This window comes from Centropristis striata, chromosome 21 (assembly GCF_030273125.1).
Source record: "Centropristis striata isolate RG_2023a ecotype Rhode Island chromosome 21, C.striata_1.0, whole genome shotgun sequence".
Classification (NCBI taxonomy): domain Eukaryota; kingdom Metazoa; phylum Chordata; class Actinopteri; order Perciformes; family Serranidae; genus Centropristis; species Centropristis striata.
This window is the reverse complement of record NC_081537.1, coordinates 31,027,178-31,042,156: the sequence shown is the minus strand read 5'-3', so window position 1 is coordinate 31,042,156 and position 14,979 is coordinate 31,027,178. Positions and strand designations below refer to the sequence as shown.

General features: G+C 39.3%; 1 protein-coding gene across 1 annotated transcript in view; it reads left to right on the top strand.

Annotated features, from left to right (window-relative positions):
* The window catches only part of pkd1b (polycystic kidney disease 1b), a 49,317-nt gene that overhangs the window by 12,906 nt on the left and 21,432 nt on the right, over nucleotides 1-14,979 (top strand). Inside the window, 12 exon segments of the mRNA XM_059324997.1 lie at nucleotides 511-651; nucleotides 1,694-1,976; nucleotides 2,070-2,172; nucleotides 3,089-3,217; nucleotides 3,321-3,471; nucleotides 3,610-3,747; nucleotides 5,199-5,343; nucleotides 5,440-6,150; nucleotides 8,825-8,978; nucleotides 9,160-9,325; nucleotides 13,084-13,279; nucleotides 13,407-13,574. Coding sequence (XP_059180980.1) covers nucleotides 511-651; nucleotides 1,694-1,976; nucleotides 2,070-2,172; nucleotides 3,089-3,217; nucleotides 3,321-3,471; nucleotides 3,610-3,747; nucleotides 5,199-5,343; nucleotides 5,440-6,150; nucleotides 8,825-8,978; nucleotides 9,160-9,325; nucleotides 13,084-13,279; nucleotides 13,407-13,574 — 2,485 coding nt within the window.

Sequence of the window (14,979 nt, the reverse complement as noted above, 5' to 3'; positions counted from 1 at the left end):
ATCAGCCTTTAGCCTAGGGTTAAACCCAGTGTGAAATACCCTATAGTGTAGTGAAATAATATGAATTGTTAGTATCATGAGTTGGATAAGGAAAAAACCTTTGATACATGGTCATCTCCCCATTTGATATCTATGTTGGTGGCACTAACACCTGGGTGTTTTTATTTTCAGAACTCCACAGAGTCTCATTTTGCAAAGCAGCCCAAGGGGACTAACAGCAGTAGAATGATTGTACTCAGCACTGAGCTGCACCCAGACACAGTCTATGTTTTCATGCTTACTGTACACAAAGAAGGGAGGAGACCTGCCTCTGCAAACCAGACTGTGAGTAATGCCCATAATCTCACTCTTCTTGCATTTGCAGTTCAGTTGATAAAAGCCATGTTGAGTATCTCTTGCAAATCTATATATTTTATTGTAGATGTTGGCAATAATGAAAGAACTAAGCATCAACACACCAATGAATTTAGTCAAACACGTATCACACAAACCTTTGTCTCTTATTTTAAGGTAACTGTGAGTGAAGCTCCTGTGCTTCCTGTGACTGTGGACTGTGTGTCCTGCTCCGTCCCGTCCTCCCCTCACCGCATCAGTAACACCACCCCCATCATCCTTTCAGGACAATGTGGACAGTGTGACGACCAGGCTCAGGTAATGATTAAGATACTGTTTTGCAGTTTACATGTCAAGCTAGGGCTGGGCGATATATCAATATAAAAAATATATCAATATATTTTTAAAAGTTATATAGAATTAGACCATATCACATATAGGTATATATTACAATACCTAATCTCATAATCTCTCATCTCTGTCTAGTTGTTTTTTTTCTTCTGTATTTTGTGTTTGTGTGTCTAATTTCCTGTCATGTAAAGCGACTTTGAGTGCCTTTAAAAGCGCTGTAAAAATTTGATGTATTATTATTATTATCGATATAGTTAAATTTTTTTCTTTCTTTAAATATAAATGCTGCCCTTACTAGGGTTTTGTCATATATAGTTCTTTTGTAATGTTCGTTATTCTTTTCTCATATAAATATGTTTATTTCAGAAAAAGATTGGCCTATTTTATTTCATAGGATATTTTTATTTAAGATTTTTTAAAATTTAAATCTGCACTTTATGGAGCTTTGGTTTTAAAAGCGTACTCCTGTTGTTATACACTATTTATGTTCACTTAGATAAACGGTTTCAATAAAACTACTTGTGACATGTCATATTTGGCTTTGACTGAACCTTTGCTCTCATTTTGCGAGAAAAATATCGGGATATATATCGTATATTGATATTCAGCCCAAAAATATCGCATATATAAACATATGACTTTTGGTCCCTATCGCCCAGCCCTATGTCAAGTCACTTTTTTAATCAGTAAAATAACTTGAATCTGTTTTGATGGAAATATACTGTGAAATAATGGTCAGCATGAGACAAAAATTGTACTGCATGATCTTACTAAATGCACTGTGTTCTCTCAGCTGCAGTCTCTGCTGTTATTATCTGTTTAATTTGGCTGTTTATCTACTTAGAGAATTAATTTGTGATTGGGCAGTTTAATCCATTTTCAATCTAAGCACTGTTTAATTAGGCAGATAAATGAACAATGGCTTATTATTTGCAATTAAGAAATGTACAAATATTTACAGACAATAAGACATGCAGTATTATTATGATTTATGTGTGCTTTTTCACAGTATAAATGGAGCGCTGAGGATCAAACTGGCATGTATTTTGACCTTAACGAGGCTGCCACCTCTACAGGGAGACATTCTCTGAACTTGGTGGTACGTTCAGGTGTCCTGCAGCCAGGGCAAAGTTATACCTTCACTCTCAATGTGTCCCAGCCTGGCAGAGGGCAGTGGGGCAGTGCCAGCCTAATAATACTACTTAACAGTCCACCACATGGAGGCCTTTGTGATCTCAGTCCAGAGTCAGATATACACCTGTTGGAGACAGTGGTCACCTACAACTGCTCAGGTAAAACTGTGGCTGAAAAAGCAGCAACCGTCCTGCAAGTAAATGCTTTTTAGGCAATCTAATTGCTTTTTACAATCTGTTGTCTTTTGGCAGGGTGGCGAGATGCTGAAAACAGGGTCTCTCAGCTGATCTATACCTTCCAGGTAGCACTATGTCAGCCCATTGGAACAGTGTGCCCTTTGCTCACTCTTTACAGGTGAATACAGGCTTCATTTTACAGCTTTAATTAAACCAGTGGTTTTCAAACTGGGGGGCACGCCCCTAGAGTCATGACGGGGGGTCGCGGTGAGGCTTAATATAAATTATGGATTTTTCTTCTTCACTGCCAGCTAGCAAATTATGAGAAAGTTTGTGTAAGTACAGCCAGGTAAACGTAAAGCAGGAAATGAATCCACACCAAATGTCACAACTATTAAAACAAAGACAAGAAAATATGATGAGGCATATGTCGCCCTCGACTTCACCAGGACAACGATGGGAAATGAAGAGAGGCCGCAGTGTTTTGTGTGTCTCAAAATATTAGTTTCTGACAGTATGAAGCCAAACCAGTTACGGCGCCACTTGGAGAGTTCACATCCTGAACACAAAGACAAGGCCATTTATTTCTTCAGAAAAAAACTGGTCATCTGTCGTGCACAACAGAGTTGCTTTGCTAAAGCAGCTTCTGTGCCTGCAAATGCTCAACTTGCCTCCTACAAAGTAGCATACAGAGTTGCTCAGTGTAAAAAGCCACACAAAATAGCAGAGGAATTAATACTACCTTCCGCTATTGGTATGGTTTCAACTATGATGAAGCAACAGCCAGCAAACTAAAGGCTATTCCGCTGTCAGACAATACTATCACGAGGCACATTTATAACATGGCAAAAGACATAGAGGAGCACCTTAAAGACAAAATACGACACAGTCGTTTTGCTCTGCAGAGGGATGAAGGGGGCTTGACAGTTTTTTATTTACAAAAGTGGGGCCCAGCAGAAAAAGTTTGGGAACCACTGAATTAAACAATGAAGTGTACTTCTTACCTAAATGTTAAAAATCCCATAGAGAAGGATGGATTTACTTCCTGTCAAACTTCAGCTGTTTATCTCTCATGTCTTCATTTCTCTCTCTAGGGGTACTTGTTCAACATATGGCAGCCTGGTTCCAATGGGAAATCCTGAGCAAATAAGAAACACTTCAGTTATCACAGTTACACTGCTGGTAGAAGATCAGCTGGGGGCAAAGGTCATTGCTCTGGACAGGTAGCCTACCAGGGTTAAATGCAGCCAGAGCACCACATCAGCAACTAACTATACTTTATATTTCAGTCATGTTTTAATGAACTGTCACTTCTCCTTTGTCCAGAATGTTGACAGTTGAAACTCCTGCAAGGGGAGAAATTGCCAGTCAATGGCTCAGAAACAAGAGCCAGACAGAACTGTGGGCTTTAGTCCAACATGGCAACCCTCAAGAGATCATCCCTTATTCTATTGCGCTCACCAGCCAGCTCAATCAGGTAGAGTGACAGCATCATATCTCTTTTCCAATGCATACATTGACAAACTGATTATGATTTAATATAACAGAATGACAGAAGATTATGAACATAGAAGATGTGACTATTGACAAATGAGTTTTACCCACTTGTCCTCAGATGGAGTCTGGGCGGACTGCCATGGAGCTCATGAAACGGAGGGAGATCCGTGAAAATGTGACCCGCGCCCTGGCCTCTCTCCCTGTGTCCTCCTTGCTGAATGTTGATCAGATCAGCTCAGCATTATCTCTGTCTACTGTAACTGCCTAATTTGTTTGCTCCATAGAATGTTTTTAAAGAAGTTTGTCTACTACAAGTTTGAAGTCTCGTTTGTCTTTAGCCAGAAGTGACCATATTTGGAGGGTGGAGCTGGGGGGGGGGGGGGCGTGTCTATGTTCCCTGTGTCTATGTTCCCCGTGTCTATGTTCCCCGGGTCCTATGTTCCCCTCTTTGTATGAGACTGGGGAACATAGGACCCTTTTTCCCTGCTTTTCCCAAAAAGGGTCCTATGTTCCCTGGTCTGTTACTTTCTCCAGCATTACTGCCAAATTCTATGGGAAATAGGCCTAACCCTAACCTTATTTAAAAAGCCAAAAATATGAACTGCAAAGTAACCAGAAAGTAGCTGCTGTACACATTTAAGTTTTGGGCTGCTTGAGCTAAGGTGGGCCATGTGACGGTAGGCCTGCTGGCCATGCTGAGAGTCTACCGTAAAGATTGATAGATTGCTCCTATGCTCCCCGGTATGTATTGCTAAAGGGGAACATAGGATCCTTTTTGGGATAAACGGGGAACATAGGACCTTTTATCTAAAAAAGGGTCCTATGTCCCCTGAGTGGGGAACATAGGACCCGGGGAACATAGGGGTGACCCCAGCTGGGGAAGCTACATAGGGTTGTGGCTAGATGGTTACCCTAGATTTGTGAATCTCTCATGACATGGTTAAGTTAAGGCATTGACTTGAAATAGATAAGGGTAAACATCTAGATACAGCTGTGGCTGGCACTTTTAGCATAGCAAACGCTAAATCGCTAGTTAACACTAGCACTAGCCTGCTAGCTTGGTTTGCAATGTTCTATCCTGATAAACATGTTAGCAACTTGTCCATCATAAGGTAGCCATCCCCTAAAGCATTCCAACCCCCTTCTGTTTGATACTGAATTAACTTCACGCTCTATTAAGGAAGCCCTGCGATAGTCTGGCAGCTGGGATTGGCTCCAGCCCCCCATGACCTGAGCTCGGATAAGCAGTTAGGGATAATGAATGAATGTATGTCTTGAGAAAAACCTGAAACTAACGATTAAGACCATAAACTCATTAGGATAATGTTTACTGAGGTGATAAATCAAGTGAGAAGTAGGATCATTTTCTCATAGACTTCCATACAATTGGACAACTTTTAACAACTAGTGGATTCGCTCCCTTGTGGCCATTAGAAGTAATGCAGGTTTAATCCACTTCCATATTGGCTTCAATTTCCGGGCCCAGAGGCTGGTTTCCCCATCATTCTCAGCCCAGAAATCTAATGAACACATGTTCAGTAACATTAAAAATACTTCATATGAGACAGCTGTAGGATCTCAAACACAGAGAGATTTTTAACTCATGAGAACACTCATATTAGTGCCTACATGCAAACACAGACAGACAAAGAGACAGAAAAGAAAAGAAATTCTCTAAGAACATCTTTTTTCCCTGTTTTTCTCAAGGCTGTTCCAGGTGAATTGGTTTGTGAGGAGTGCCAGAAGAAGGTCCTGGAAGCTGTGGGGAAGATGATCCATGTGATGGAGGAACAGATCAGTCCTGGGGTTTTGCCAACTGTGGAAACAGGAAGGAACATCCTGAACATCATAGGTGCCTGTCAACCACCATCTGCATGAAACAGAATTGTGATTTGATGGCGAATTCTACAGAATTGGTGAATATTTAGTGTTATTTTGTTGTTTCTAGGTAGCACCCTGGCTGCTGTGTCTGAGTTCATCAATGCTTCCAGTTTTCATCCAGCCTACTCCAGCACCCTGCAGTCAGCTTCCACCATCGCCCTGTCAGCCATAGGTCACACAGGGGCCCTAATGCGCTCCCTGATGCATTCCCGTGTTCATGGCCAGGCGCCACTTTCGCTCTCCACCAATTATATCAACACAGTGGGCTTCCAGGGAGACCCCTCTAACCTCCTCTGCACTCACCAGTCTGACCAAGACCAGACTGTCCCATCTCAGTCAGCTGGTGAATCAAATAGTTCTCGTCCATGTCAGTTTCATATCCCCACCTCCCTTACTGCTCACCTGAAGAGTCACAAGTCTGAGGTGGTGCAGGTCATGTTTGGTTTGGATGCAGAGTTGGGATCCAACCCATTGCTGACTACAGCCGACCCTCCCATTTCCACCGCTCTGGTTGCCATGGAGCTCACCACACCTCAGGGCCAACCCATACCCATCCTGGATCTGGACCCTGAACAAGCTATAAGAGTTACCCTGCCAAACAAATATGCTGTAGGACAGGACGATGGTGGAAATGGAAGGACAGGTGAAGCTGGGAATGGGACATGTCTTACTCTGATGCTCCCCACTGAAGGAAGGTTGAACCTTACAGTTAAAGCTGTGGATGGACTGGATGATAATGCAGGTTTATATCTATCCTTCAACTTCAGCCTGGACCCAGGTACAGTAGATTATTCATCTTTTTTATCCTCTTTTTCCTGCATATGTTAAATCTTTGCACTTTGAAACAATGAACAATTTGCCTTAATTACTTTTTACTTCCTTTTTCTTCTAATCATGTACCAATGTACTTACTTCTGATGGGTACAAAGCTAAATTTGATCAATTTAATGCACCTATATGTAGAATGTCTTTGTGATTTTACCATCTTTCAAACAACTCTGACAACCTACACACTCTTCTTTTAGCTCCATTTTTGGGCTCCTCCAACAACAAAAAATAGAATAGAATAGAAATACTTTATTAATCCCCGCAAGGAAATTGTGTTCGTCACAGCAGCTCCCAAATGACAAATCAGACAGAAATGGCAAGAGAAGAGAAAAACATTTGAACACTATATGGTCACATCAAAAGAAAAAAAAACTTTAACACTATATACATGGGGGTATAAATAACAGTTACATAAAACCAGTGACAGTAAATTAAAAACCAATTAACCTTAAACTGAAAATCCAAGAAACTGTAAATAAATAAAAAAGAAAGAAAATCAGTGCGAGCAACATATAAATCTAAAACCTGATAAGATAGTTGTGTTTATGGGAGACTGTACAGAGCAGAGACACTGGTTGTTTAAAGTGCAGTATGCATGTGAGGGAATTGTCCTATTTTATTGCACAAACAAGATTGGAAGCTATTGGACCTGGTTTGGAGTGTCTGATATTTTGAAGGAGGAGTTGTAGAGATTGATGCTCACAGGTAGAAAGACTTCCTGTGTCTCTCTGTGGAGCATCTTGGTGCCAGCAAGAAAAAAACCCTATATACAATATAATACAACTATGTAGGTTGTTGTTCCAACCGTCTAACCACTGGAGTGTTTCCTAAATTAGCACCCCTACCAGTTGCAGGAGATCAACAGGTTCTTAGACCTAAACATAACAGTTTGGTTAGCTGGTTGGGTATTTGAACAACTACTGTCCCATTGATTTCACACTGTCATGGATTGTTGCAGGGATGACATGTGCTAACATTTGGCTATGAACAGACTCACAACAGTTGTATGACTCCATTATCACCACCATTAAGCTGATAATTATAGAAATAACCACTGTAGTCTCGTTTAGCCATTTGCTAGCAGCCTCCTCTTTGAAGACATGTAAATGTAACATACTTAAGAGGTGGGGTGGCATTATTTCAGACATCTAACCAACATCCCATTGACTTTAAGACAAAGGAACCAGAAGTGCTAAAATGCTAACTTGTCAGGCTGGGCTCATGTCAGGACTCAGATGCAGAGCAGGTGAAGTTAAAAGTTTCTTTATTCAAAGAATGCAGCAGGGTAAGTCCTCACAGAGTGAAAGAAAAGGGCTATGAAACACCTGACTCTGCGTAAAAACTAAACACAGAAAGGTCGCTCCAAAGGAGGATAAACACTGAATCTATCTACACTAAAAACTACATATATAAATCCTAATCTAAGATAAAGGGGAAAACTAACTTAACTCTCGAGGGGAAAACTATTAAATAATAACAACAAAAGGCGCTCCAAAAGGGAGGAACAAAACATGGTCGGAAAAAATAAAAGATTCTACTAAAACAATATGAGAAACTGGTACAGGACTAAAGGGGGGAAAATAATAAAGAACACAAAATCACTCCAAAAGCAGGAAAAACAAAACGGCTGACTCAAAAAACTATGAAACTAAGAACTGCGCTTAACTAATAAATTACAAAGAAAAATCACTCTTGCGAGGAATCCAAAAGGGTGAAAAACAAGACAACACGTGTCTGTGGCAAGAAGGAGATAAGTGGCTGGTATGGTGACGGGTCAAACACACTGGACCAAGACAAGGAAACACAGACTATTGGAACACATGGAGGGAAGGGAGCACCAGGTGAACACAGACTATAGGAACACATGGAGGGAAGGGAGCACCAGATGAACACAGACTATTGGAACACATGGAGGGAAGGGAGCACCAGGTGAACACAGGCTATTGGAACACATGGAGGGAAGGGAGCACCAGGTGAACACAATCGGTAATTAGGGGAGACAATCAGACAGATGACACATGGGGAAGGGCAGGTGACCTGAAACGAGAGGAGAGTTACTATTTCAAAATAAAACAGGAAGTAACAAGACCAGAACACAAAATAAAACACTAATTTCCAGGTTTCAGGACTCATTACTGTAACACTTTTATATAATGTTATATAATATTGATGGAGCAATTTTTAGTTTTAGTGTGTAGAGTAAAAGAGCTGATCGCTGTAGGAATTAGCTTCCACTGGAGGGCTGCAAATGTCAGACATTTTCACATAAATGTATATTCATTAGGACTAAAACTGTCTTTTGAGTTTATATTAAGTTAAATGTTATGAGAGGGCTGCCCGACTTAACTCAGTCTTGAACAAGGTATGGACCGCCAGACTTTACATTATAGTATAAATATATTTTCATGACTTTTACAGTTCTAGAAATTAGACATCCTGAAATGTCATGTGTTTGGATCAATTTTTATAATGTCAAAGTCCTCTGTTTAGCAATGTGAGTGAACTATCTTCAATGTCGATGCAATGCCTACATAATTATTCATTCGTTTTACTGTATATCTGTGAGTTTTTGAATGAATTATAAATTAGAAAGGCTGTTTTCCAAATGCATTATGCATATCTAGGAGCTACTCCAGTGAGTCTGGGACATGTCAAGATAGAAGTGGGCTCCACAGTGCCAGGAACTAATGCATCCCAGGATTCCCTAGTGAGAGAGTGGGCTCTCACTCTCTCTGCTCCAACCACCTCCACAGAGGAAACCATCTTCCTGTCTCCACTGTGAGTCACGGCTCTTTTCTGCGCTCTGTCTGATTGCTCTTTTAGCTGAATAAAGAAGTGCTTTACATGACTGATTTTTCTTCCACAACAGTTTGGACGGGACAGACAAGCCTCTGTCTGTCAACCTGACCTCGTCTCTGGTGGACGGCGGTTCTGTCCATGTGTCGGTGTGTGTGTTCAGCTCTCTGTGCCAGTACTACAGTGTGGAGGAGAGGCGTTGGAGCAGTGAGGGTCTGCAGCCACTGGAGGGCAGCACGCTCCACGCCGCACACTGTCTCACACAGCACCTCACCATGTTCGGGGCCAGTTTGTTTGTTCATCCTGGGGCCGTCGTTCTGCTGCCACCGGTATGTTTGAACGCAAAGCATCACCAGTTGTATTTACATGTCCCATGACTTTAATATAAATTACTTAAAAATCCTAAAATTTATTTACAAATCGATGGTCAAACAATACAGCAGGGGAGTCAAACTCAAATACACAATGGGCCAAAATTTAAAACTTGAATAAAATCGCGGGCTAACATTGAACAAATAAACCTTTTAATATATACCAAACATGTTTTGCTTTAACATTAAATATGGAACCAGCAACGCTTATAAACATACAATATATAACTAAATAGTGCAGACATGCAAAATCAAATTTCAAATAAAAAACACATCAATGTCATTAATTTATTAAATAAAAAATAAATAAAAATCGTACGCCTCTTTTCTATTTGCATCCTTCTGATTTAAATATCAAAATAAACTTTTTCAACAGGTTAATAAATTCTGCCTTTCTTTTCGCCATTTTTGGGAAGGGGTAGCTGGGAGACAGCTCTAGCTTGAGGTTGCTATGACGACTGTCACAGAGGAGCGTTTCTGGGTCCTGTCCTGATTGACGCGCCAAAACAACAGCAGGGCATTGTGGGATTTGTAGTTTTAGCGGTAAATGTGCCGTATAATACCGGCGGGTCAGCTTTTATAGTACAATAATAAGATAATAGTTTGGTATTGCCTCGCAGGCCAAATAAAATTACACTACGGGCCAAATTTGGCCCGCGGGCCAGAGTTTGACACCCCTGCAATACAGCAAGTAAAAACTGTGAAGCTCCTTGGGCTCTGGCTTGATTGCACATTGTCACGGCCTGATCAACAGAGTTGTTGCCAAAATGGGTGGAGCTGTTGCCATAACGCGTAAATGTGCTCTGTTTCTCAACCCACAGTTGTTTCATCAAGTAGTTTGTTCATTGGTTTTATGTCATCTTGATTACTATTCAGTTGTTGGTCTGCTGCATCCAACAGTCCTATAAACAAGGCTGCAAGACTGGTTCTTGGTTGTTCTCCAAGAACTAGTGTTGTAGAAATGCATGAAATCTCACCTGGTTACAGTGGTGGAAAGTAACTAAGTACATTTACTCAAGTACTGTACTTAAGTACAGTTTTGAGGAACTTGTACTTTACTTAAGTATTTCCATTTTATGTTACTTTTTACTTCTACTTCATTTCATTTTTAGGCAACTATTGTACTTTTTACTCCACTACATTTAGCTGCCAGCTTTAGTTACTTCTCAGGTCGAGATTTAACATAAAACATAATAGATTTAAAATTTGTACTAATTAAACCACACAAAAGTGTATTAAGTAGTTAAAATGAGCCCTATGTTGACAACAGTAAATTCAAAGCTAACATAAATGCATCAAAAATAATAATACAATAATATATTTGGACAATCTGAGTGAATCCATTATGCATTGTGAATACTTTTACTTTTGATACTTTAAGTACATTTTGATGCTGATACTTCTGTACTTTTACTTAAGTAAGTTTTGAATGCAGGTCTTTTACTTGTAGTGGAGTAATTTCACAGTGTGGTATTAGTACTTTTACTTGAGTAAGGGATCTGAATACTTCTTCCACCACTGCCTGGTTAAGAGTCAAGGATAGACAATCTGCTAAAGTACTAATATACTGGTATATAGTTAATACTCAGACTCCTAAATCTTTTTATAATAATATAATTCACCGCTCAAATATTCATTCTTATAACACTCGAGGGGAAAATAGTGGACTGATTACTCTACCACTACCTAAGACTGACTCTTTTTCTAGTTGTCAGTATTTTATAGGTCAATTATGCTTTGGAACAGTCTTCCAGGTGAGGTTTGTGAAAAAAAAGGATAACTAACTGAAACTGTATTTTGTGGTTACAAAACTAACTAAAACTAACTAAAATTATAGTGAAAATGTCCTTCGTTTTCGTCTTTGTCAACTTTATTCGTACGTAAACCTTTTTGGTTGATATGAAAGATGTATCTGGTTTTATGACTTAATAAACGTATTACCAAAAAACTAACACTAAAACTAATAAAATCTAAACTAAAACTTAGCATTTCCCAAAAAATAAAAACTAATTAAAACTACCAAACTCACTCTTAAAACTCATTAAAACTAACCGAATTTGAAAACAAAAAATCACAACGACATTAAAACTAAAACTAATGAAAAATATAAAATAATTATAACCTTGGTTCATAGTTGTATTTTGGGTTTTTATTAGAACATGTTAAGGGAAAAGCTGGTTTTAAAAAAAGATTAAGAATATATTTGATTTCAACACTTTAATTATATCATCATTTTATTTGAGTGTGGTGTGATGCAAGAATGTATAATGCTTTCTTTTTCTTTTCTTCTTTTTTACATTTTTATATATTTTTATAATGACTTGAGTTTGTAATGCCTGTAGTACTCTGTTAAAAATGATTGTCTGGACCCCAGGAAGACTAGCTGTCGTCTTGGCATCAGCTAATGGGGATCCTTTTAACCTTTAATAGGACACTCATTGAAATACTTGCAAATTCTAAATTTCAACCCTAGAGAATATTGGAGGATATTACATACAGCCAGAATGTGTAAAAAAAAAAAAAAAAAAAACTAAATCTGCGGCTTTTTTCGCGCAGATTTGCCACTTTAAATCTCTTAAATCTGCAACTTTTTTTCTTGTAGATTTGCCACTTTAATCTAGTAAATTTGCAGTCTTCCAGGTGAGGTTTGTGAAATTAAGGGAAAAGCTGGTTTAAAAAAAAGATAAAGAATATATTTGATGTCAACACCTTAATTATATCATCATTTTATTTGAGTGTGGTTGGGCTATGTGATACAAGACTGTATAATGCTTTCTTTTTCTTTTCTTATTTTTTTCATTTTTATATATTTTTATAATGACTTGAGTTTGTAATGACTGTGGTACTCTATTTAAAATGATTGTCTGGACCCCAGGAAGACTAGCTGTCGTCTTGGCATCAGCTAATGGGGATCCTTTTAACCCTTTGATGCACAACATATTGACCCCCCCTTCTAATGCTCAACATGGGTCAAAAATGACCCTCATTCATTCCCCATGTTATTTAATGCTTGCTGTGTGTTTCTGTGCTCTATCTTTTGATATCAACTTATTTTATGATTGAATATTCCACGTATTCTTTATATATCTTGTTTTTGATAACAACAGATCATTATTTCCATTTTGCCTCTCATACTTTATGAAGAAAAATCGTTTTTGTATGATTACAAAGCTAACTACTTGGCAAAGTAGCTTGCTAAACTAAATACATAGCCAAGAAGTTAGCTTAGCAAGAAACTTAGCTAACTTCTTGGCTATGTAGTTAGCTTAGCAAGCTACTTAGACAAATACTTAGCCAAGAAATTAGCTAAGTAGTTAGCTTAGCAAGCTACTTAGCTAAATACTTAGCCAAGAAGTTGGCTAAGTAGTTAGCTCAGCAAGCTACTTAGCTAAAACATGGATATGGGTCATTTTTTACCCATGTTGTGCATTAGAAGAGTAGTGACACAAAAAGTAAAAAAATAATAAAGGAAAACATAAAACTGGGAAAACCTGGAATACCGAATGATGAAAATAATTTATTGCAAAGATATAGAACATAAAAACTCTGTCGGGTCACTTTAGACCCATGTTGTGCATCAAAGGGTTGAATAAACAACAAAATTAAGTGCATTTATTTTGAAAAATCCATTCCCCTCATGCAAAGTGCGGATTTAAAAGAGGATGGTCATCAACAGCTCTGCCTCTTCTCCCTCCATCCGTGTCTTATCTGTGCAGCCAGGCGGTCCCACGCGTAACATGGTAGTGCCGATTGTGTGTGCTGTCCTGGTCCTGATTCACCTGCTGGTGGGGCTCATCGCACATAAACTGGACCACTTGGACAGCTTGAGACTGAGCCAGGTCCCTCTTTGTGGCCGAGCGGGGCTGTACCACTACAGAGTGCTGGTGAAGACGGGCTGGAGGCGGGGAGCAGGTACATATCAAAGCCATGTAGAGATGAGACGTGTATTTTTAAAATACAAGTCATAAAAGCATTTTCATGTTTTAATTTACAAAACCTCTAACTATACTATGTTGGAAATGATTTATTCACCCATCAGGCACCACAGCACATGTTGGCATCAGTCTGTATGGTGTGAACAAGAGCGGATCTCGCCATCTGCAGAGGGATGGAGCTTTTCAGCGTGGCAGCCTGGACCAGTTTCACCTGGAAACAGATGACAACCTGGGAGAAGTATGGAAAATTCGCATCTGGCATGATAATACAGGTACTTAAAAAGGAAACCGGAAAATGATCCTTCTTATAAAATTTAGGGGGGAGTTCAGTTTCCTCTATCAAGTATATGCACTGATAAAAAGCCAACTTGTATTTTTTGGCCTAAAACAGTGATTTAAGTTGGTAAAACTGGGAAATATAAATTATTGACATTTAGGGCAATAATGTAAGTTATCACAACAAAGGAAGCCAGTTGTCTGCTCAAAAACAAGTTGGTGAGTTGTTGTTACTTATATCTTTAAGTTGGGGTTCACAACAAGGGACAATAGTTCTGATAACTCTTATTTCTTTGTTGGGAAATTCGGTCATTAGCGAAAGCTAGCGGCTAACTGATGCTAGCGGCTAAGTGATGCTAGCGGCTAACTGATGCTAGTGGCTAACTGATGCTAGTGACTAACTGATGCTAGCGGCTAACTGATGCTAGCGACTAACTGATGCTAGCGGCTAGCTGAATCTAGCGGCTAACTGATGCTAGCGGCGCTCCTTGTTACAGCTACAAGAGTAGCCATTAGCGTATCAATGCTAACTCAAAATTGTGGTCACAACATTAGCTGACATTTCATAGCGGCTTTACAATCGTGCCAGAGAAATTCAGAGTTGAGCAAAAACAAAACTTAAAATATTTAGTTTAATTGTCCAACTTAAAATTTTATCGAAGTTTGTTGCCTTGAAATTTTGAGTTCACCCAACTTTTCTTTTTTTGCAGTGTGGTAAATGGACTGCACTTATATCGAGCTTTTATCCAAAGCACTTTACACAACAGACTGCGCTCATTCACCCATTCACACACACATTCATACTGGTGGCAGAGGCTACCCTAAACGGTGCCACCTGCCACCATTGGGAATTCATTCTCACACTGATGAATGCAGCATCGGGAGGACTCTGGGGTTCAGTATCTTGCTCAAGGATACTTCGACATGTAGGCTGCCATGGTCAGGGATCAAACCGTCAACCTTCCGATCAATTGGTGACCACTCTACCAACTGAGCCACAGCCACCTGCATATATAACTACTATAACTATATAACGACAGTTCTTAGTTTTGCTGCATAAATGTCCAACGACATTAGCTGCAGTTACATTAATGCACAAATGGAAACGTTCTCAAATCATATCTATAATCATCATCTGCACATTCCTGTTACATACGCAGTAATGTGCAGTGGCGCTCCTCCGACTCAGTTAAATAAGTTATTAGTGCATGTGCTCATATGCAGTCAAATGGAGATGTTGATGGAAAAGAGGATTTGGAGATGGCAGAGATTTCTCCATGTTTGCAGAATCTGCAATTTAAATAGCAGTAAAGGTAATAGGAAATAATACTATTTTATGCCCACAAAAAAAACCTATGATTAATTAACAGGCAAAATGGACTAGCAAATGTAAGTTGGACG